Source organism: Uloborus diversus, chromosome 6, assembly GCF_026930045.1.
Source record: "Uloborus diversus isolate 005 chromosome 6, Udiv.v.3.1, whole genome shotgun sequence".
NCBI classification, from domain to species: Eukaryota; Metazoa; Arthropoda; class Arachnida; order Araneae; family Uloboridae; genus Uloborus; species Uloborus diversus.
This window is the reverse complement of record NC_072736.1, coordinates 141,922,831-141,944,924: the sequence shown is the minus strand read 5'-3', so window position 1 is coordinate 141,944,924 and position 22,094 is coordinate 141,922,831. Positions and strand designations below refer to the sequence as shown.

General features: G+C 32.9%; 1 protein-coding gene across 1 annotated transcript in view; it reads left to right on the top strand.

Annotated features, from left to right (window-relative positions):
• The window catches only part of LOC129225014 (agrin-like), a 79,057-nt gene extending 57,837 nt beyond the window's left edge, over positions 1-21,220 (top strand). Inside the window, exons 12-15 of the mRNA XM_054859561.1 lie at positions 781-945; positions 3,181-3,324; positions 4,959-5,204; positions 21,198-21,220. Of these exons, the coding sequence (XP_054715536.1) occupies positions 781-945; positions 3,181-3,324; positions 4,959-5,204; positions 21,198-21,220 (578 nt within the window). The remainder of the gene's footprint in view (positions 1-780; positions 946-3,180; positions 3,325-4,958; positions 5,205-21,197) is intronic.
• The last annotated feature ends 874 nt before the right edge of the window (positions 21,221-22,094 follow it).

Below are 22,094 nucleotides of genomic sequence, written 5' to 3'. Positions count from 1 at the left end.
CAATGTTTTGGAGATTGCAGAGAGGAATATTTTCGCACACTAGCGAAAAATTGAGAATCATCGCAAAAAACCTCAACGCCTTACAGCGCTCCCTCATTTCGTCCCCCTTTCCCCCCGCCCATTTTATTTTATCAATTTTCCCTTCCAGGTTTTTTTGTACGTTATACATTGTGCAAGATAAACATATATGCGTATTTTTCTTGTTCCATTTTTTTACTAACAGAATGCATTTTCTTCTGCTATCATATATTTACACTTGTCATTTCGGAGGCCCCCGAAATGACTAAGCCTTATTTCCTTGCCCCCGCCCCCCCTTGAGTACGCCAATGGTCGCCGACTATTCTATTTGACAGCTAGTTTCGAAACTGTTATAACACGCTAGAGCTAGAGTCTGGTTGAGTCAAGTGCATTTTTAGGGTGTGGAAAATCATCATCTCTATATGATTTCAACACTGAATCGGAAAATTGTTACTGTATGGTTTTCCATATTGTCTAAGTAGATAAATTGTCCGATATTTACTAACGGTATGGTATCGTTATTACTAGAGGTATGACATAATTACGGAACCGACTTTTAAGACTACAGTCGTTAACGGTAGACATTTCGTACATCTTGTACAATAAAGGTATTCATATCGTTATTTAATAAAATATATGTCATGCTCTTGGATGCTGCCGTTTTTCCACAACGATAGTTTATTTTCTATCATATTTCTGGTCATCCTGTATTTAACAGATATATGGTCCTTAGAAACTTGTACTCGTGTCTTCTTTATGCAGGTGTGTGTAATTGCAATCGTCTGGGTTCTTACGGATTAACTTGTGATCCTATTTCAAAGCAATGTTTCTGTAAACCTGGTGTTGGAGGGCCTCGTTGTGATAGATGTGAGCCTGGATATTGGGGTTTGCACAGAATAACAGAAGAAACTGATGATGGATGTACACGTAAGATTTTTTTTTGTTTCTATTCCATAGCAACTTTACAGTAACAATATTGTGCAAAGTCAAACCACACTTTTTGAGAATTTTCATATAATTAAGTTGTGTTCAAATTTTAAAACGATTTTGGCTTTATCTTTTGGATAAATGTTAAATTATGGTTCGCATGAGAAAGTTTTGATTTAAACGATTAACCGTCCCGCCGCGTGTCCAGCGATTTCCACAGGCAACGTAGAAGTAGTAAAATTTGCTTATCCAGTGATTTTCATGTGTATGTCGTAATTTAAAGATCTTATTCCGCTATTTTATTGTTTTAATGTCAGTAGTACATTTTCGGAAGTTCTATTTACACTGACCGCTTGTTCCTTCTAATTTTATAAAAATAGAACTAAAAGTGTGATGTTAGTTGCTTAAAAAATTGAAAATGTCCATGGGACTTGAACCACTTAAGCCCCGAAGACCTCTTTTAACACAAAGCACTTTGGGCTTTTATGATATAAGTTGTCAGAGTTAAAGCGGATCACATCGTTCATGGACTTCATCCACTTTAGCTCTAAACTCCACATTTTCCAAAAGGTACTAAATACGTTAAATGCAACGCATCTGCACTGTAGATAGGAAATGCGTCGTAATTTCTATGCCCGAAATCTTTACAGAAGAAATGGCTCTAAAAAGTAAGGTGAAGTTACAGCCTATTTAATTCAATTTTCACTTATATTACTTTCAAGACATTACGAGAGAGAAAATAATACATTTAAAAAGTAAATTTAAGCTACAAACTTTAAATTTAATTCTAGATTAAAGTTTACATACTTGGGTAACTGCTTTAAGCGACTTCATTTAAAACTTTTAAAAGAGGATATACAAATTAAAACTTCCTTCAAAATTCAGAAAAATTCCCTATCGGAAATAATCCAATTTTTATGCCCCATTACTTTTCATAATCTTGTATCCTAAAATTTTCTTCAAATAGTCGGAATTCGTATCCCTTACGTCTCAATTCCTAAAAACTAAGCTGTGTTTAAGCTATGCAGGAAAACTCCAGAAAGTTGACGCACATAAAAAAATAAATAAATAAATGGAAAATCTTTTTGAACTTGAAAAAAAAAAAGAAACGTTATAAATTCGTCTTATTTGTTTAGAAATTATCTTATCGTTGGAGTTTTAAGATCAAACGGAAAAAAAAGACTTTGAAAGGGAGGCGAATGCAATTCTGCATCTATTTTAAATAAATCCAGTTAACTCAAAGAGTACTGCAGTAAGATAAAGTGCCCCTCTGAAGAAAAGCAAACAGCTGCCTTTATCCGTTTCTTATTTCTCCTTCTTTTAAACGTAACAAAATTCCAAGCAGAAAGGAAAGTATTGCTTCTTAATGCCAAAGGATTTGCATTTCGAATAGGATATACAGAAAGAATAATCGGAAAAGAAAGTACACTTTAATTTTAAAGCACACACTTTCACAATTCAAAACAAACTGAGGAAGCAATTTTGAAGCATTTCTTAATTTATTTCCCTACAGGAAATGAATAAATACTGATCATTAACAATGCTCTTGCATTTAAGATTTGATTTTCTCACTCAAGTTATATTTTTTTATGTATAGATAAATGGTACAGTTACACATTTTTAGTCTTTAATTTAATTATGAGTTTAGTATTTTGTTGGACTTTTTGTTACTACTTAGAACTTTGGTGAAATTTGCTCTAATATCCCGTGAAAATAGGACAATGAGCAATGTTAATGGAAAATAATGTATACTTTAATTTTAAAGAACACTGCCACAACACTGTGGTACAACACACATACTTTCTGTGTACACATCATGTGAACTTAATTTTTAATGCACACTGAAAAATTATGCATGCTTTTATTTTCAAGCACACTAGAAAATAATGTACACTTTAATTTCAAAGCATACATTTTCACAATTCAAAACAAGCTGGCGAAGCAATTTTGAAGCATTTCTTGTTTTTTTTCCATCCAGGAAAGAAATCATTACTGATCAATAACATTGCTCAGCCATTTAAAATTTTATTTTCGCGTCGACAATGCTTTTTTGTGCTTTGTAAATGTTGAAACACAGTTTCTGTAATGTGTTTCTCTTATGTTCTGTAATGAAATTGTGAGTTCCCTGATCTGTTAGATTTTGTTTTACCGATCAAGAATATTGGGCACATATTTCCCTAAAATGTGTACATAATTTCTTGTCAAAAATAAGAATGCATTCCATTTTTGTTTCAGCTTGTGCTTGTGATTTATACGGATCCGTCCGAGACGACTGCGAACAAATGACTGGTAGATGTGTATGTAAACATGGAATACTTGGAATGAAGTGCAATATATGTCCCGAAGGAACTGTACTAGGACCTGATGGCTGTATGGATGGTAGGAACAACTTCTAACTGTTTCTCTCGCATATTTAGTACTGACTACATCTCGTAATTTCTGTACCTCATGCCTAGACTAACGCAAGTCCAAAAAGGGTGAATTTTACTGCATTGTATGTAGATCCTATTCCGCATTGAGTCATAACTATGTAATTCTGTTTTTTTTAAATAACTTATTTATATTTACTTACAAGTGTTATGATAGATCTAGTCCATCCTTTGTTTGCAACAGACAAACTTTTGTATGCTGACCTCCTGCAAAAGGGAGATAGTGTGACTTACATTAGCCTGACTTTGAGGTGAAGACTTTATTTCGAATACAGCTCTGAACGAACATACTGGTTTTTTAGTCAACAATAAAGTATTTGAAAATGCATGTAACTACTATTTCATGCCGTGGTACCCACAAGGGATTGCCATTGTGCAGACTGACACACAATTGATTTTTTTTTGATGAAAGGGAAATAAGGGGTCTTGATCTGATTAATGAAGGTATAGTTATTGGGGTGCTCCTTTAGAGATGGGTGTGCAAGGAGGGATGTACATGTTCAGATGAATAGAACTTGAACTCAAGCCACGTATGGTTAAACCACACCAAACAGTTTTGCTTTCTTCTGATGTAGCACTTGTTTCACATGCTCTAAACAGACTGCGGAGTCAGAGTCAGATTGATTTTAGGACAAAAGAGTCGGAATGGGACTTCGGAGTTGAAAAGTTTAAAATTTCAAGAGTGTTAGTCCATCATTTTCCCTCATAGTCCTTCACTGTATTAAGGTTGCAGAGTAAGAGCAAGAGTTTGAGTCAGACGAAATTACGTGCGCAGGAGTCAGGGTCGAAGTTTCAAAAATTTTAGGAGTTGGAGTTGGTCATTTCTCTCAAATCATCAACAGTCGATATTTTTACGATATAAATCGTTTAACTACTGCTGAACGTTTGAAAATTTCTCTGTTGTTCTACAGAAAAACCCTTCTGTGTATAGACTTTTACGGAAGGATTACGGAAAATCAATTTAATAGTTATATTGTGCGAAGAGTCCGCCACATTGGGTTGGAGGCATTGGTGAAAGGTAAACAAACTCGCAGCATTAAAACATCTAAGAACCAACATCCGCCTACTGTCCACCTCTTGCAAGGTGAGTTCCGCTGCCAGACCGATTAAACGATTCCACTTGTTGAAACGGGGTTGAGAAAAAACAACTTAAAAAGGAGCGGATTTAGTTTCCAGTGTTTTTGGCCATTTAGCGATCAATATAATTCAGGTAAGAAGTAGCCAGCGGTACAGGATTTTCTCTTCAATAAAAGGGTTGCAATGGAAGCCCAACTCTGAACCTAACAATTCCTCTTCTTATTGAGGTCTCTCCCTTGAAAGAAATGGACTTGCTCAAGGCCCTAGCTCAACTTCTCAGAGGTGGACAGTAGTTATAGTAAAGACCACCTCCAAACGTACTAGTGCTGTCCAAAGGCGGCTATTAGGCTGATATATTTCTTTATATGTAATGAAAAATTGCAGTAATATTTTATTAATAAAAATATACCTCAGATAATTTTATATTTGTGTGTATGTGTTGTAATGATAATTGAAAAGGACGGTATCTGCCTGGTTTGTAAAATACTTGTTTTTCTCTCAATACAGAATCAATTGCTCAACCTGTTAGTGGCTCTTGTAAGGAGCTAGTTTGTTTCCATGGAGCAGTATGTCAAGAAAAAGAAGATGATTTAGCCCAATGTATTTGTGACTTTAGCTGCTCACCGAAGGATAACAAAGATACAGTTTGTGGATCTGATGGCAATATTTATAGCTCAGAATGTCAAATGAATCTCTTTAGCTGTCGATACCAGAAGTCAATCTTTTCCGTTCCGCTTCTTGCGTGTAAAAAAGGTGAGATTTTTTTTTTATAAACGTTTTATTACTCATTTTGAAATTAAATCAAATTGATCAGATATAGTTCAGTTTCGCTATTTACTGCATAACACATATCAATGTTCATTATAATGTGACATTATTTAAGATACAGGGTTAATGATATCGAATCTCTAGAACGAAAACATCCTTATTAAACCTAAAAATCGCATAAGATGTTAGAAGAAATATTTTGCATTTTATTTTGTGAAAATGTAGTCACAAGTGTGTAGGATACAATTTGATTAATAGTAAGATAATGAAACAATTGAAGTTTAAAACTAAACAAAATAATTTTCTCAAAAATTTGAAAAAAATACGGTTTGGTATTAAATGTATCAAAGTTATACAGGTACTTTCCAAACATTTTTTATCTTTTTAAAAACGGGTGAACATGAGCTACGAGTGGGACATTAAGTCCCATAAACGTAGCTTTTTATAAATACAGAACAAATCTTAAAACATGGACTTAAATTTGCAGTTGAAGTTAGCTATTTAGCACATAAAAAATAGCAGTTGGAGCATTTTCTGTATTTTGGTTGAACGTAATGCTTCTAACTTCTTCATCTAACTTTCTCCGCTGATACAATTAACTCTTTCTCAGTTCAAGAAGTAGAAAATTAAGTAAGTGGAATGTTTAACTCATTAGTATTTTTGTAAATTTTTTAACTTTGTTAACCAATTAAATAACTTCCATAGAAGAATATTATTATTATTTTTAAAAATTACTGTTCGACAATAACGCACAGAAAAGTTAGCTATTTATCCTGAAATGAAGACATGAATAAAACAAATACAGTAAACTTCCGATTTTTAGCGGCTTTTTCATATTTATATATAATTTTTTTAACTTATGATTGTGTGTTATTGTTAGATTTTAGGTTTTACATATATTTTTTACATTCAACATTAGTAGATGCAATGTAGCAATGCTCTTAGGTTATAATTTTAATTTCATATTTGAGTGTTATTAATATTTTTTTAGCTATTGTTTGCACTACGTATCGTTATTTAACTATTATTCGGATTTCGTTTTCGCTTGCGTTCGGTTACCGTGCCACCCTATTCCGCGGATAATCGGGAGTTTACTGTAGTTATTTTTGTCTGTAACGTTTTGCATGCATTTTGACCAATATGAGATAGGCCACAATTTCATTAGAAAAATATGTCCCATCAATATAACGGTCACTAGATGTACAGAATTATTTTTTCTCGAAGTTACCTTCTAATAATTACTAAAATTTCTACTTGATGCGTTTTTGCATGATAGTAAGATCTCATCTTTTTGCGACTATAGTATACAGTGCTGGACAAATTATTAGACTAAAGAGTTTTTTTTTTTTTGCTTTTTGTACACTATTTGTATTAAAATACTACTTATTTTACTGTTAAAGTACAGGACATACTGTACACTAATTATTACGTCATTGAAGCATAATGTACTGTTTGCAGGTGGCAGCACTGTCTGCTTTGTTTATGTTCTTTGCTTATCTACCTACCAGGAACATAACCTCAATCAGCTTAAACAGTTCACTAGTTCTTTTTATTAGTGTGTTCTGTTATATTTAAAGTTAGTTTTAGGTAAGTTAATGTGTCTATAGGTATGTAATCAATAAAGAATTTGCTTTTAAAACAGTCTTAGTCTAATAATTTGGCCAGCACTGTAGTTTTGCATTTATCACGCTGGGATCTGTAGGAGGCTATTCCATCAAAAGGGTACCCTGTTTTCCCGCACGTAAAAGCTTATATATTGCATTAGAAAGTAATAATTTTAAAGGTGATAAACAAAATACTTTGCTCACAAAAATAGACATACATTTGTAATTCTCAATCAACAAAATTCGTTCATTACCCTTCAATATTAATAGTTTCAATGAAAGATATGCGCTGTAACTTGCGCCATATATATTGATACGCATCCATTTTGTTTTATAGATTTGCAACGGAAGTCACAAAAAGAGTCTAAGAAGAATTTAAAGTCGTCTAATAACATAGCGATAACCGAAAGTAATGAATTTGAATATTCAAAGTACAGAAAGCAAAGAAAGGTTCGAAGATCGTCATTTGCATCGAAATACGAAAGTAAAAGAAGCAATGGTAAAGGTAATCTATTCTCATGCTGTTTAATTAGCTTTTCAACTTAAAATGTGATTCAACCTTTCATGAATAGCCATTAATAGCGGTTACCCTTTTTATTTTGTTACAATATTTGATTCAAAAATTCTGTGGGAAAAAAATTATTGCGGTTTGGTAGTAGAAGAATGTGGGGCAAAGTAAAATAGTTAGGATAACTTATTATTTTTTTTAAATGAACAAGTTGGAAATTTATTCCGAAAATTGTGATACATAAAGAAAGAACGATATGTTGTATAATAAAACTTGTATTGAAGCATATATTTTATATATATATATATATATATATATATATATATATGGGCACTAATTTTGTTCCTCCAAAAGGAGGTGGATATTTTTCAATTCTTTTTTTCATGAGGCAAAGTGAAAAATAAAAATATTTCGATTTTTTAAGGTATTTTTAAACAGATAAATGCTTAACAAAAGAATAGGTAAGTTAATATATAAGAAAATATAACTAAGCGAATAAAATAATGAATGATTAAGAAAATAACTGAAGGAATGAGTAAAGAGAGAGAAGGGAATTAGTAAATGAAGTTTTGTAAATGAATTAATCAATAAATGAATATATACGTGAAGTCAGACCAAACAACGTAAGTAGAAGCACAAATTTGTAAATTACAGCAGACACGTGTTTCGGCGTTACAGGGAGCGCCTTTTTCAATGCAAAAAATAATGAGCTTATGGATGAAAAGACATCCGACAAAAGCTTTTGTCGGATGTCTTTTCATCCATAAGCTCATTATTTTTTGCATTGAAAAAGGCGTTCCCTGTAACGCCGAAACACGTGTCTGCTGTAATTTACAAATTTGTGCTTCTACTTACGTTGTTTGGTCTGACTTTACTATTCAGCACAAAGGTATTTATTTATCTTATCGAATATATACGTGGTTTGTTAAAAGATTGAACTGCTAAATGAAATCAACTATTTCACTTGACTCCATCCACTTTGCCCCGCCTGAACTTGACTAACATTACAAAGCATTTAAAATACAAATAAGCTTAATATCCACTATAATATTAAAATCTGTTCCCGTCCGTCTGTCTGTCTGAAGATCGATCTTCTCGAGAACCGCTGCGGATCGAGAGTCAAACGAGATACCGATCAATTCGAAATTTTATAAAGAAAAAAACAATAGGATCAATCTCGTAATTGTGCGACTTTAATTAGCTGAGACATTAATTAAAACGTTAATTAACATAACGTTATTCAGGAATTTTTATTTCTTTCCTGTTACCATTTTGCACATGAATAAGCAAGTAAAATTCTAATAATTGTTTTTAAAAATATTTTTTTGGCTGCTGTCCAAATCTTAAAACAACGTTTAAATCTAGAATTTCATTTCAAATTAGTTTAAAATTTGTTACTCTATTCGGACATAGTCTTTATTTTATCGTCTGTCTTTTTTTTTTATTTTTTACATTCAACGTTCTTAACTCTTTTCAGCATGTTGTTTCTTTAGCTTATGTTTATTGATTGTAGTGTAAGTTTATCATTCACCTGCCTCATATTTTGGTACATTTAGGATGTGCGACTAATTATGTTCATTTTGTTAGACTTTTTCCCGTAACATTGGTTAAGTTTGCGATGTGTAATAACTCTATTTTTCCTCCCTGTTTCTATTTTTGAAATGCAGCTTGTATCGTTATAAGTACATGTTAAATTAAGATTGTTTGGATTTTTTAAGTGAAACAGAGTTGAAAAAAAAATATTGTTTTTAAGGATTTTAACTAAAGTTAAATTGGTTTATGATAACTTGGTATTAAATTAATGCTTATTGATATTTATTTAGTCTTGGTGCTTTAGTTTCACGTAATCAACCAAAAAGTATGTGTCATTTTATGTAAAAAGCTGATTGCAATTGTACATAAATATTTCAGATATAGTCTATCAGATGTAATTCATTTTAACATGAGCACAGATCATAGTTGATAATGCATATATTTTCATCTTTTGTGCTAATTGAAAATACTCATAACTTGGATCATTGATAACTATGATTAACGTTAAAGAGATTTTTGCCAAAAATATACTCTACTGGTGTTTTGCAAACCTTGCATTCCGCGTATTTATTTACTCCTTAGCGATTTAGAAACGGATGTCAGAGTAATACAAAAACATCAATTGGACATCGCTTTCATTTTTTAAGTAGCCCGTGCAACGCCGGGCACGCAGCTAGTAAAACAAATAAATAATGCACTGAATATTAGTAGGTTTCATTTAATATTTAAAATGATAATAATGATCACCTTATTTAATAAAAAAAATGATTTTTGACTTATTTTAAAATATTAGAATATAAGCATGAATTTTTGAAATTTGTTTGTGTTATCATATTTATTGATTCTTAGAAGTAGTTTTTTCTTGACTGGAATAGACTAGATGCGTTACTTCATTGTTAAAATATTAGGCTTTTGTTCTGGTAACCCTTGTGACTTGTTCACTTGTGACGCCAGCAGCGAAAATGGAAACAACGACTAAATATCTTTCAAGATTATATTTTTAAGAGAAAAATAAGTCAAAATTAAGAAATTATTAGCTCATACCATGCTCTTTCAGAGAAAAATATTTTTGCAAAATAGGAACCGTCCAAATTAAATCACGCCTTTTTTTTATTGTTCAAAAGTCGAATTCGACTTCATGTGACGAATAATAAATACTCAGGTTACTATGTACATATCAGACTATCGTGGAACGACAATTTCTTATTTATTCCGGGTTGATTAATCATTTGGGAGATTAGCATCAGTTTCAAACTTTAAATATAGTCAATAAATTACTCGCACGAACATGGGTAGAAATACATACACTCACTTTTTAAGTATTTTTAAAGAATTCATTGTTATTTATTTCAATGCCCAACATTAATTGCGCACAGAGAAACTCTTTCCGTTTCATGTAATACTTTAAACGTTTTTGGGGATGTGGTATTTTCTGAGACATTCTATTAAGAACTCGAACTCTTGTGAACAATGTTTTAATTTTTCCTACGCGTGTAGAAAGATTGTGCGCGACGCGGCCAGAGTTGGCAGGTGGAATGACGTTATGAGTAGTGGTGGAAGAAAGTATTGATGTCGATGTTCTTATGTTTATTGATTTTTGTTTTGCATTCATCTTCTGCCTTTAGCTATTAAATGTTCATCAGTTTACAAAGTCGTCATATTATTGCGTGATAATTACCCCTAGATCTACCGAGATCATTACATATACAGGGTGTCCTGGAAAAGACTGACTGTTTTCAAAAATTTATAACAGGAGAAAGATTAATGATAAAAAACAAATTCTTGCAGAAAATTCATATGGTGAGCGTTAAATTTTTCCCCTCAGAGTTCCAAAATTTAGTTCAAAAATGCTTCAATGGATGGCGCTGCACATAGTAAGCCTCCAAGTCCAAGAAAAAAAGAATTGATTTTTACTGATTTTTCCTCCAATTGCGACATGGGTTTACAGCCGACGATTGATTGAAAATGTTGCTTTGTTCTTTTGTTCATTATTTTCGAAAAATCATAATTTAGTGTTTTGTCTTTTTTTTACGGGCTTACTATCTGCAGTGCCATCTATTGGAAAATTTTTCAACTAAAATTTGAAACTCAGGGATAAAAAAATTACGGGGGATTAAAACCATATGCAAGATTTTTTTAAAAAAATCATTTACCGTTTTCTTATTAATCATTTTTGAAAACAGTCTGTCTTTTTCAGGAAATCATGTATGTATGAGGGACGGCACGTCTGGGGGATTTAACCGCAACGCAATGACGATTTAACCGCAACACAATGATCGTGAACGAATAAACATTTAATTACTGACGGCGCAAGACAAAGACATGAAGAACATAAATCACAAAACATCAACATCTCAACATCAACGCTTCAACCTTCTCATCTTACGACATTCTCTCGTCAACTGAGATCGCATACGCACAATCTCACTACGCGCGTAAGAACATTGAAAATATAGTTCATAAGAGTTCGAGTTCTTAATGTCCATAGAAACGTCTCAATAACTCTTACTTATATATCTTTACTAATAATAAAGCTCAACGTCTGTCTGGATGTCTGTGACGCGCATAGCGTCTAGACCGTTCGGCCGAATTTCATGAAATTTGTCACAAAGTTAGCTTGTAGCATGGTGGTGTGCACTTCGAAGCGATTTTTTTGGAAACTCGATTTTGTTCTTTTTCTATTTCAATTTTAAGAACACTTTCCGGAGCAAAATTATCATAAGATGGACAAGTAAATTACGAAATTATCATGACGTGGAATGGGAACGCGAATGAGCATAGCCAATTGGCGAGAAATTCGTCATCCATTATTTGTAAATATACAGGCGAACCGAATGACCTTTTAATTTTCAACTGCGGGAAAAGCCGTGCAGGTACCACTAGTATATTAATAAATCTATCACTATCTATCTACCTATATCTTTGTCTATCTGTCTCTCTATGTATCTATCTACATATCAATATACAGGGTGTCTCAAAAGGTCGTTTACAAACTTAACATGCTGGTCTGTCATATCATGATGAACAAGATTTACATAGGAACATGTGTTCGCAAACGCAATGCTGGCGCACTCCATGCACACAAAGTCAGACACTAACGGATGCACAACATGTCACATATCTATTATACAAAGACGGTTTTATACAACATTTTAGTCTTTTAGGAAAGCTTAATGCAGTTGCTAAAATTTGAGTCCTGCCAGCTCTCATAATCACGTTGCAACGACAACGCAGCGATCAGAGAAATCTTGTCAGAATGGATCGTTATTACGACGGTCGGTACTTCGTTCGTTGCGACGGTGTCTGACAGTTAAAGGCAGCAAATTTCAACAACAGCTATAAGCCTTCCTTGAAAACTAAAATGTTGTGTAAAATCGTCTTTGTGTAATAAATATGAGACATGTTCTGCATCCGTTAGTGCCTGACTTGGTGTGCGTAGTGCGCCAGCATTGGGCTTGCGAACGTATGTTACTATGTAAATCTTGTTCATCATGATATGGCAGACCAGCATGTTAAGTTTGTAAACGACCTTTTGGGACACCCTGTATAGTTTTTAAATAAGTCCTATTTTATTGTCTGATAAATTAAAATGTCATTTGTGTCCTTACGAAATCTTTTAACAAAATTATACTCATGTTATTTTTAAAAAAATGGTCAAAAACTAAGAGTACGGCTCTACAAACTTACAAACTTTTAGCAATGTGTACCTAGATGATTGATAATTGCGGCAAAACAATAAAAAATTAACTTGTAAAATTTTCAATTTCTTTCAAGTTAACTAATCATTTTGGAGAATTGCATCAGTTCCAGATTTAAAAGGTAGTCAATAAATTACTCGGGGGAGGGGGGGGGTAACACATACATTCGTTTTTTAAATATATTTTTATTAATTATTATTATATATTTTAATTATTTTCAAAGAATTCCTTGATAGTTATTTCAACCCCCTTTTTGACTACGCCCAGAGATGCATTTTCCCGTTTGCTCTAATGCTTTTAAGTTTTGATGAGGGGGGGGGGGAGGAGAAGATTCAATTCTAAAGAGTATTGCATTATGTACCTAGCTTTAATTTATCAATATCTCCCATTTTATATATTCCCCATCTATATAGTATGCTTTTCTAACAATCTATCTATCTTTCTATATGTCGTTTTTTAATTTAAAATACAATCTGTATTATCGTTTATAAGTCAAAATGTCGATTGTGTCATTTCAAATTCTTTTGGCAAAAAATAAATAAATAAATAAATAAAAAGAAATAATCATACTGGGAAGAAACTAAATTACAATTTTTTGTTAAAAAATTAAGAGAAAAGTTTTAAAAACTATCAAACATTCAACTATGCGTACCTAGATTATTGATAATTGTAGCAAGACAATAAAAATTTAACTTATAAAGTTTCCTATTTTATTCCAGGGTAATTAATCATTTAGGAGATTTACATCAGTTTCAGACTTTAAATGTAGTCAATAAATTACTCGGAAGGACAAAGACAAAAACATATACACTCGTTTTTTTGTGAAGTCTTTTCAAAGAATTCCTTGATAGTTATTCCAACTCCCTATTTGACTACGCCCAGAGATACGTTCTCCCGTTTACTCTAATGCTTTTAAGTTCGGGGGAAAAAAGATCGAAGACTGATTATCTCCAGAGAGTATTACCTTACTTCTAGTTTTACTTTTAGTGCTTGTAGTTAGAACTTTTAGTTGATGGTCCCATGTACGCATTGATACAATTAGTCGATATTATAAGGATAAAAAAAACTTTTTCGAAAGCATTTTTTCTTTTCCGCGCGATTTTTTTCGCGCTTTTAAAGGACTTAACTTTGCAAGCGAAGAGAAAAATCAACGATAAGTGAGGAAAGAAGATACCTTAAGCAGCGTTAGGAAGGAAACAGGGAACGGAGGGCGAATTAAATTTAAAAGAAAAAGTTTGTTTTTTAGAGGCACCACATTACTTAACATGTTCTCCGAGTGACTTACAACAAGGAATTTGTTATTTTTTTCATTCATTCAGCGAACTTGTTTTTAAGATAAATTGGAAACTTAGGAAGGGAATAAATTCAGCTGATTGAGTTAAAGTTTTACTCTAGGTATATGAAAAGAGAATTGTGCCTCGTTCAAGTCACAGTGCAGAATGGTAATGATAACATTTGCTACTATTTTATGCCTTCGAGTATTAAACGTGATACTTTTTAAATAACAGAATTTTTTCTATTTATAGTGCCCCTCCCCCTTTTTACGAATTCACTTTATTATTTATGTCACGGGTGACAGTTATACATTTTAATAATATTTTGCGAAATTTAACTTCGGTTGCGAAATGTGTTTGATCAAATTATTTTTCCCCAAATACATTGTGTATCAAACGAGGGAACGGAAAAAGACCTTGCTATTCCAGAAAAAAATACTTGCGTTTAAATATATTTTGAGGACGCTGAATTCAAAGGTATGAGTCCAGTTTTTCGCAACTTTTCAAATTTTTGAATCATAAGCGATAGAAATATAGCATAATGTGGTACATTTCAATGGGGTAAGTTTCAGTGTATCGGACTTGGGACAAAAGCACCAGAAAAAAAAATCAAGCACTTTTAAATATTAGAACTGAGCTTGGGTTATTTCAAATTTTTGGACACCGAATTTAACATAGAAATTGAAAAATAATTCGCTATTTAAGAGATTGACCAATGACTGCCGGCCTCTCATAAGCGTTATATTGGCTCATTACTGAGGCATAATTCCATTGAAAACCTGTTTTGAGGCTGTAAAAAGGTATGATATAAAAAAATCGCATAAAAATATGGCTCTAAAAGTTCAAACACAGGCCCAACACTTTGAATATGATTACTTTTTTCAAGTGAGCAACCCTTTGTGTCCTACTGGATTTAAGCGTCTCGTGGAAACTGTACTTAGTCAAGAAAATTAGATACATAATGCACATAAGCATTGTTTATTTACGCGTTTTTTTTTCAAGGTATTACTATAATTCTTACCAGATGGAGGGACCACTATCCACTAGAGTTGCGGCAAACCTAAACTAACAGCATTTGTGAAGGCAGATTATAATGACAACGTTACAACCTTGTCAGATTAGGTTTGTGACCACCAAAGCGTATAAATAATGACTCAAAACTTCTAATATTGATTTAAAAAAACAATAAATGCAAATTATTTTAAAACGATTACTGTTTAATAATATTCACTAAGATTTTTTTCGATACTTATCTCAAATCTGTCGACAAGGCCATGGCGTTTACGACTACACTCAACTCTTCGTTAAAAAGAACAGAACAGAAACTATTTGTCATCAGCATTATAAGATCACCTATTTTGTCCTCACAATTTCTTCCACAACACCCATCTTCTCGTTCGCCTTGTTTTATTCCCCTCCCTCGCCGTCGTAAGGCTCGTCAAAGGATTTTATAGCAGCAATTTCAGCGGTGACTATCACAGAAAACAACCCCCCGAACCCAGTCGTCGATTTCAATTACAGCAATTTTCCTCCCTCGGTACTTGGGAACGTAGTGTCAATTTAAAGAAGCGAAACACGCCGGACACTGCATCTCAAACTTTCTCCAAAATTATCTCGCCGACTTAAGTACCAGTCTGTTTCTCGTATCGTCCCAAACTATCTGAGGATCTTTCCTCTGCGTTTCGGGTTTGAATTGAGTTTAAACACTGTGCAACGATTTCGATGTTCGCCCATAAAGTTGAATGTGGACCCCTTTATGACGCCACGGGGCATCTACGGAGAACAATACTTTGCATTTTTTGTTTCTTTTTCGAATATCTGAACAGCGTGTTTCTAATGGTTTTCTGTTTAGTATTCGTTGGATGTGTCTTGTTTGTGGTTTCACTAAGAAACTAAACTACACTAACTATTGTTTTTCTTTCTATAAATTATATAAACAAGGCTTTTGCCAAATATATGGGATATTCTAAATGTGAGTAACGGTCTTCATTCATTTATGTTTTTATTTATTTATTTATTTTTTTTTTGTTGCTAAATGTTTCGATAGATGAAGTTTAACCAAACTTTATAACAATTGTTATTGATTTACATTAGAAGCAGCTTTTTTTAATTGACATTTTTTCTAATGGCTAAAAAAAAATATTTTTCGTTATGTCAAAAAACACTCAAATGTTTTCTGTTAACTATCATCTAGACTAGAAAATCATCTGTCAAGGTATGACGGGTGAAAATTGCTTCTACATTTGAGCGAAGCCATTGTCTGTTTAGTGATAATTTGATAGTTGAAATTAAAACCCTAACTCCAGTGGATTAACCCTAAACTCCAGTAGGTAGCGTTCATTTTTGACCATTTCTTCATTCCACTGAAATAACAGTTTTACCAGTAAAACAGTTAAGTTACCGGATCCAGCTCAGCCTTGTCAAAATAAAGCACTTCCCTGCATGTCAAACTTTACCAAAAATTATAAAAATTATCCGCGGCGCGAATTTTATTGTTGGTGACGTCAGGAGCGTTACTCGATCGTTAGCTGATATATGTATTAGGATGTGTCTTGTGCGTGGTTTTGACCAATAAACTAAACTGCCTAATAGCTTTTCTTTTTTTAAATAAAATTGTAATTTTTTGCTAAAATTAGAATACAATCTATTACTAAAAAAAGGGATCTAACAAGTACATGGAGGAAAATCTAAACTTTTGTAGACATTGTCAATTTGGTGAGTATGTGAGCTTGGTTATTTTAAATGCCAGCGTTAAAAGTTTGATTGTTTAAAAATATAATTTAAAAATATATTAATGATTCCTTAATATTTATTATACTATATTTGTTAAATATTTATTACTGATTCATTGTAGCAGCACATTATTTAATGCAATTTTTCTTCTAATTACTTATTAATGTAATTGTAATTGCGTAGCATTAGAAAGTTAATCTATGAAACATTTTAACGTAACGTATGATACAATGGTCCCATTGTGATTAATACAAATACTTTGGATTTATAGGTTTAATGGAATTATATTACGTATTCCCGTTTATCTGCTTAATAGATCATTAAGGTATTAAAACTTAAGGTTTTAACTCATAAAAAAAAATACTGCTCCAAAGAAACAACCAGTTGATCATTTTTATAAAGACTGGCTATATTATACACAACGCACATACAACTACAGTCGAACTCGCTTAACACGAAACCAAAGGCGCCGCAATACTTGCTCTTTATACCCGAGTGCTCGTAAAAAACGAGTTCATGAAAAAATTATAAGAGTTCATACATACTTGTTTTTGTTTGCGTTTTAAGTATCAACTTTGTTTATTTTCTTTGATACATTTGACTGTCTCATTCCTCTTATTGTTTTTTTTATTTTTGTTTATTTATTTATTTTCTTACCAATTACGATTGCTAATTGTTTTTACTTGACTGTCCTTGACGTTCCGGTTTCTTTTTCAACCCCACCGTATTCTACAGGTGCGGCTTCTCCGATCCTGAGCAATGTCCCCCGGAATCCGCTTCTCCTGGTCGGTGACGTCCATGTCCTACATACACGCATGCTCATACACGTACACACTCACACACCATACACAGTCACGCACACGCGCCTTTACACACATACACGCCAACGTGCATTCACACAGGTCTACGCACACACAGAAGCCTACCCATACACATGCACAACTATACACACGTTAGCACACAAGAGGAAGGGAAGGCTAGGGGGACCCCCCCCCCAGGAGCCGCTTTTAGAAACAATAACTTCAATGAGTAGGGTCGTGTCGCTGCTCGTGATTGCGAAAAACATAAGTTGAATTCAAAATTTCAGAATTCAAATTAGTTTTTTTTTTTTAATTTTTTAAAAATTGTCATTTGCACCCGTGGTTTCGAAAAATGTTTGAATTTTTCTACACACATGAAGCTCTTGAGTACATGAAAGGTTATGTTAAGCTTCAATTTGTTCATATTTCTCGTTATCGTTTTCCCTTTCATTTATTCATAACTTTCGGTTGACTTCAGAATGATAATGGAAGTTTTTCGAAAAGGACAAGTTGAGGAGGAAGTCAATAGAAATTTTATGAATTCCAAAAATATTGTTCGCCTTAAGCGGGGTTCGCTCGTTAAAAGCAAGTTACGTTCTCTTAGTATTAACATCACAACAATCAAATCCTTTTGATTTCCTCGTTAAATCCGCGTTATCTTTAAGTCAGGGTTCGTTATAAGCGAGTTCGATTGTAATAGTTTCAGTCAAACAGTATGACGATACCTGCTAATATGGGAAACTCATGTTTCTTTCTATACATGCATTCAGCATCTGCGAAAAAGGTCGGAACTAGTTGAGGATTTGTATTATACAAAAGAATAAGTGATGTGAGCTTCAGTTTTGGAGGTCCTTTTAACAGTTCTGAATTAGTAGGTTGTACCGTTCTTATACGTTGAAACATGTAACTTTATAAGTTATTCTTTTTTTTGGCAAATTTTATATTTCTTCAGAAAGAAATTAATAGATACTGGAAAATGAATATGAAAATGGTGATGAGTGTGTGATCACTATTAAATAATCATAGGTGAAGAGTGCATTTGGCGTTACACAGCCTGAATAAAGCTCAATACAGACTGCCTTAGTAACCGAAAAAAGAATACCTTTTTTTCGACCTGCATTAACTCGGTTGTTTTCAAAATTTTAAAAGTATTTTTCCTAAAAGAACATGCTGAAAAACATAGAATTTACCATTTTTTTAAAAATAATTTGACAAAGTTTAATGATATCTATTAATTATTTTAATCGGTGCGCAGATTTAAACTCATTTTTACGCTTCTAAACATGACATAACAAGTGACGAAATACCATTCACTGATGATATTAGAGCACAGCGCAAATTCATAACCTTGCACACGATCGACAACAAAGCATAAACATTTAGTTCGGCAATGGAGTAGCGCGTCAAAGTACATCACTTGTCATAAAGACCACGCCTTATTTCCAAAAACGGATGGTTAAAAAATTTAAATAAAAAATAACTGATTGGAAAATAAAAGTTTTTTCTGGCTCCACGATATTTTTTTTCGCTTATTCCATCAATTTCAGTGACAAAAGTAGTACTTTTGACTGAAAGAAACAACCCTGTTTGTTTATAAAATGCAATACGTTGTTTCCTAGTTCTGTTTTTGTGGTATTCTTTATCTTTACTAATAATAAAGGTGAAAGTCTGGATCTATGTCTGTCTGGATGTCTGTGACGCGAGTAGCGCCTAGATCGTTCGGCCGATTTTAATGAAGTTTGGCACAAAGTTAGTTTGTAGCTTGGGGGTATGCACCTCGAAGCAATTTTTCGAAAATTCGAATTTTTTCTTTTTCTATTCCAATTTTAAGAACATTTTCCCAATCAAAATTATCATAAGATGGACGAGTAAATTACCAAGTTATCTTAACGTTTAACCGTAACACGGGCAAGCAATTGGCGAGAAATTCACCATACATTATTTGTAAATATACAAGCGAACCAAAAGACCTTTTAGTTTTCTACTACAGGCAAAGTCGTGCGGGTACCACTAGTTTATAATAAGAGGCAATCCGTTTACAGAAATAGTTTTTTGATTTTTTTCCCCATAAAAGCTGTACCAAGCATTTTAGCTTTAAGCCTTTGAATTGAAATGATCTAAATCACAGAATGCTGAGCTTCATTTTAAGCATAATAATATGTTTTCTTAAGAATGTTAGTTACAAGTGAAAATAATAAAACGCACCCTATATTCAGTGCTTTTACCCTATATGCTTTTGTATAGAAGTTTGTAAGATGTAGGATTTCACATTCAGCTTCCTTCTCCTCTCGAAAACATCCTTTATTGTTACTAAATTTTAAACGTAGTATGAATAACATTTCAATAAATATTATCTTATGTAATGATTTTGTTTTTAGAAAACAATTAAGTAAAACCAGTAAAAAAAAGTTGAGACCATGACAATATTTTTTCACAGACATAATCGGTTTCCAGACTTATTTTTTGGAAATGCGTAAAGAACTTGACACCTTAAATGACGCCTTCAGACTGATTAATATTTAATGTTATGCGCATAGATAGTTTGACAAAATGTTCATAATAATAAATCATAACAGACGTTCCTTTCAAACTTGAGACGTCTTCAGTTGTGTAAATAACTTGATTATTGTCTAATCAGCATTTTCAGCGTAACAATTGTTCTTCTTATTTCAAACAATGATTTATGAAAGGTTGAAGACAAAGATTGAAGAAATTGATTAGATTTCGTATACTTATAGTTATTTTAATTAAATATTTGCTGTACAAATAAACTAAATCCAAATTTCCGTTGTTTTCATTGGAACTTAAAGGAGCCATTCTGTGAGCTTAACGTATACGTTGTGCAATATTTTTTTGAATATAGTTAAGAAGATTTTTGTTTCTAGTTAAGGTGTCTTTACTAAAAAGTAACACGAGTTACATTATTTTAAACTATTTTTGTGCTTATGGTGTTTGTTTGGGAGGATGCGCTTTTTTAATTCCTTTTCGTCACAATTAATTTACCGCAAACTTTGCTGCTGCGCTTTCCAAAGGTTCACTTTCAAAAACTGATACAATTATAATTCTCAAAAGTTTATAAAATGAAAATCTCACCTATGCGCAAAAATAACTGTTGGCAAGAAGTCATTTAGAGTTTCAGAGTAAAGAGTAGATTTATGATATTGTTTACGGGACTACGTGCGCTAAATTTCAATAGCGTAACGCTCCTAAAACTTATATTATTAACTATACGTAACAAATGAAGTACAGTCATTCAGAGTAATTTTGAGCCATGTTTTCTCAATTTCAAACTGTCTCACTTGTAGGTTTCTCCTTAAAACTGACATTATTAACTGAACGTATCAGATGAAGTAAAGGCATTTAGGGTCATTTTGAGCCATGTTTTCTCAATTTTAAACCGTCTCACTCTTACTTTTCTTCTTAAAATTGATATTAACAGAAAGGTAACGAATGAAGAATAGTAATACAGGGTAATTTTGAGCCATGTTTTCTCCATTTTAAACTGTCTTACCCGTACCTTACTTTATTTAGTGTGCTTTTTGCATTAAAGTGGAGAAGAAAGAGCCTAGGAATTGAATTAAAACTTTATCCATGAAAAAAAAATAAAATAAAAAAACTTAAAGGCACAAATTTTGGAAGGACATTACACGTGTTGCGGCGTTATAAGGAACACATGTTTCAACGCAAAAGAAGTGAGCTTTTGTCGGATGTATTTTAATCTATAAGCCTTCTTTTGCATTGATGAAAGCTTTCCTTGTAATGTCGAGACACGTGTATGCAGTTTCCTGCAAAAAATTGTGCATTTATTATGGTTTATTTTTCTTTTAGTAGAAGGTCCCACTGATGAATAGTTTCCAGATTTAAACTAGTATGTTGTGGCCATCACGAAACTTTCTTCTATATTTTTCCTTTTTCTGATCCCTCCCCATGCTTGACGAGGAAGCAATATTCCTAACAAAAAGAAAATTACACATGCAAAAACTTGACGACCATCCCAATGTCTGAATTATTGTAAAAACAAAACAAAGAGCGAGCATTGAAAGTTACTTTAAAAGCCTTACTTGAATTAATTATAAATATTTTATTTATTAACAAACATAAGATGGCAACAGTTAAAAATTTTAAATCATTGAGATAATATTTCCGATCATTTCCATACAATTAAAATCACGAGAAATACGCAGACGACAATCTATTACGATTTATCTTTCTTATTGTTGCATTAATAAAACTATTTTTATTCGCAAAAAAAAAAAAAAAAAATCAACACCTCTTGGAGCGATTGGAGTCAAAATTGAACCAAAGCCTGTTTACGTATGGATTCACATATATTCCAAATTTCAACCAGAACGTAGCATTACTTCTTGAGATAGGGCACTCACAATGGAAAAAAAGAACGGGCGATTGCGTTACCCCCTTTTTAGCTGTTGACACTAAATTAAAATCAGCTCTTATACCCACTAAGGGCTACTTGTCAAAAATTTTTTGTTTGATTCCGTTCGTTATTTCTTGAGATAAAGCAGTCACAATTGACGACAAAAAACGTTCTGTAACTCAACCCCCCCTTTAAGCTATTGACACCAAAATTGAATCAGCACCTGCTCCTGTTAGGGGCAACATATGGACCAAATTTTGTTCGATTCCGCCAGTTACTTCCTGAGGAATAGCAAGCACGCGTAACTCAAAAAACGTCCCATTGCTCCACCCTCCTTTTAGGAATTCGCA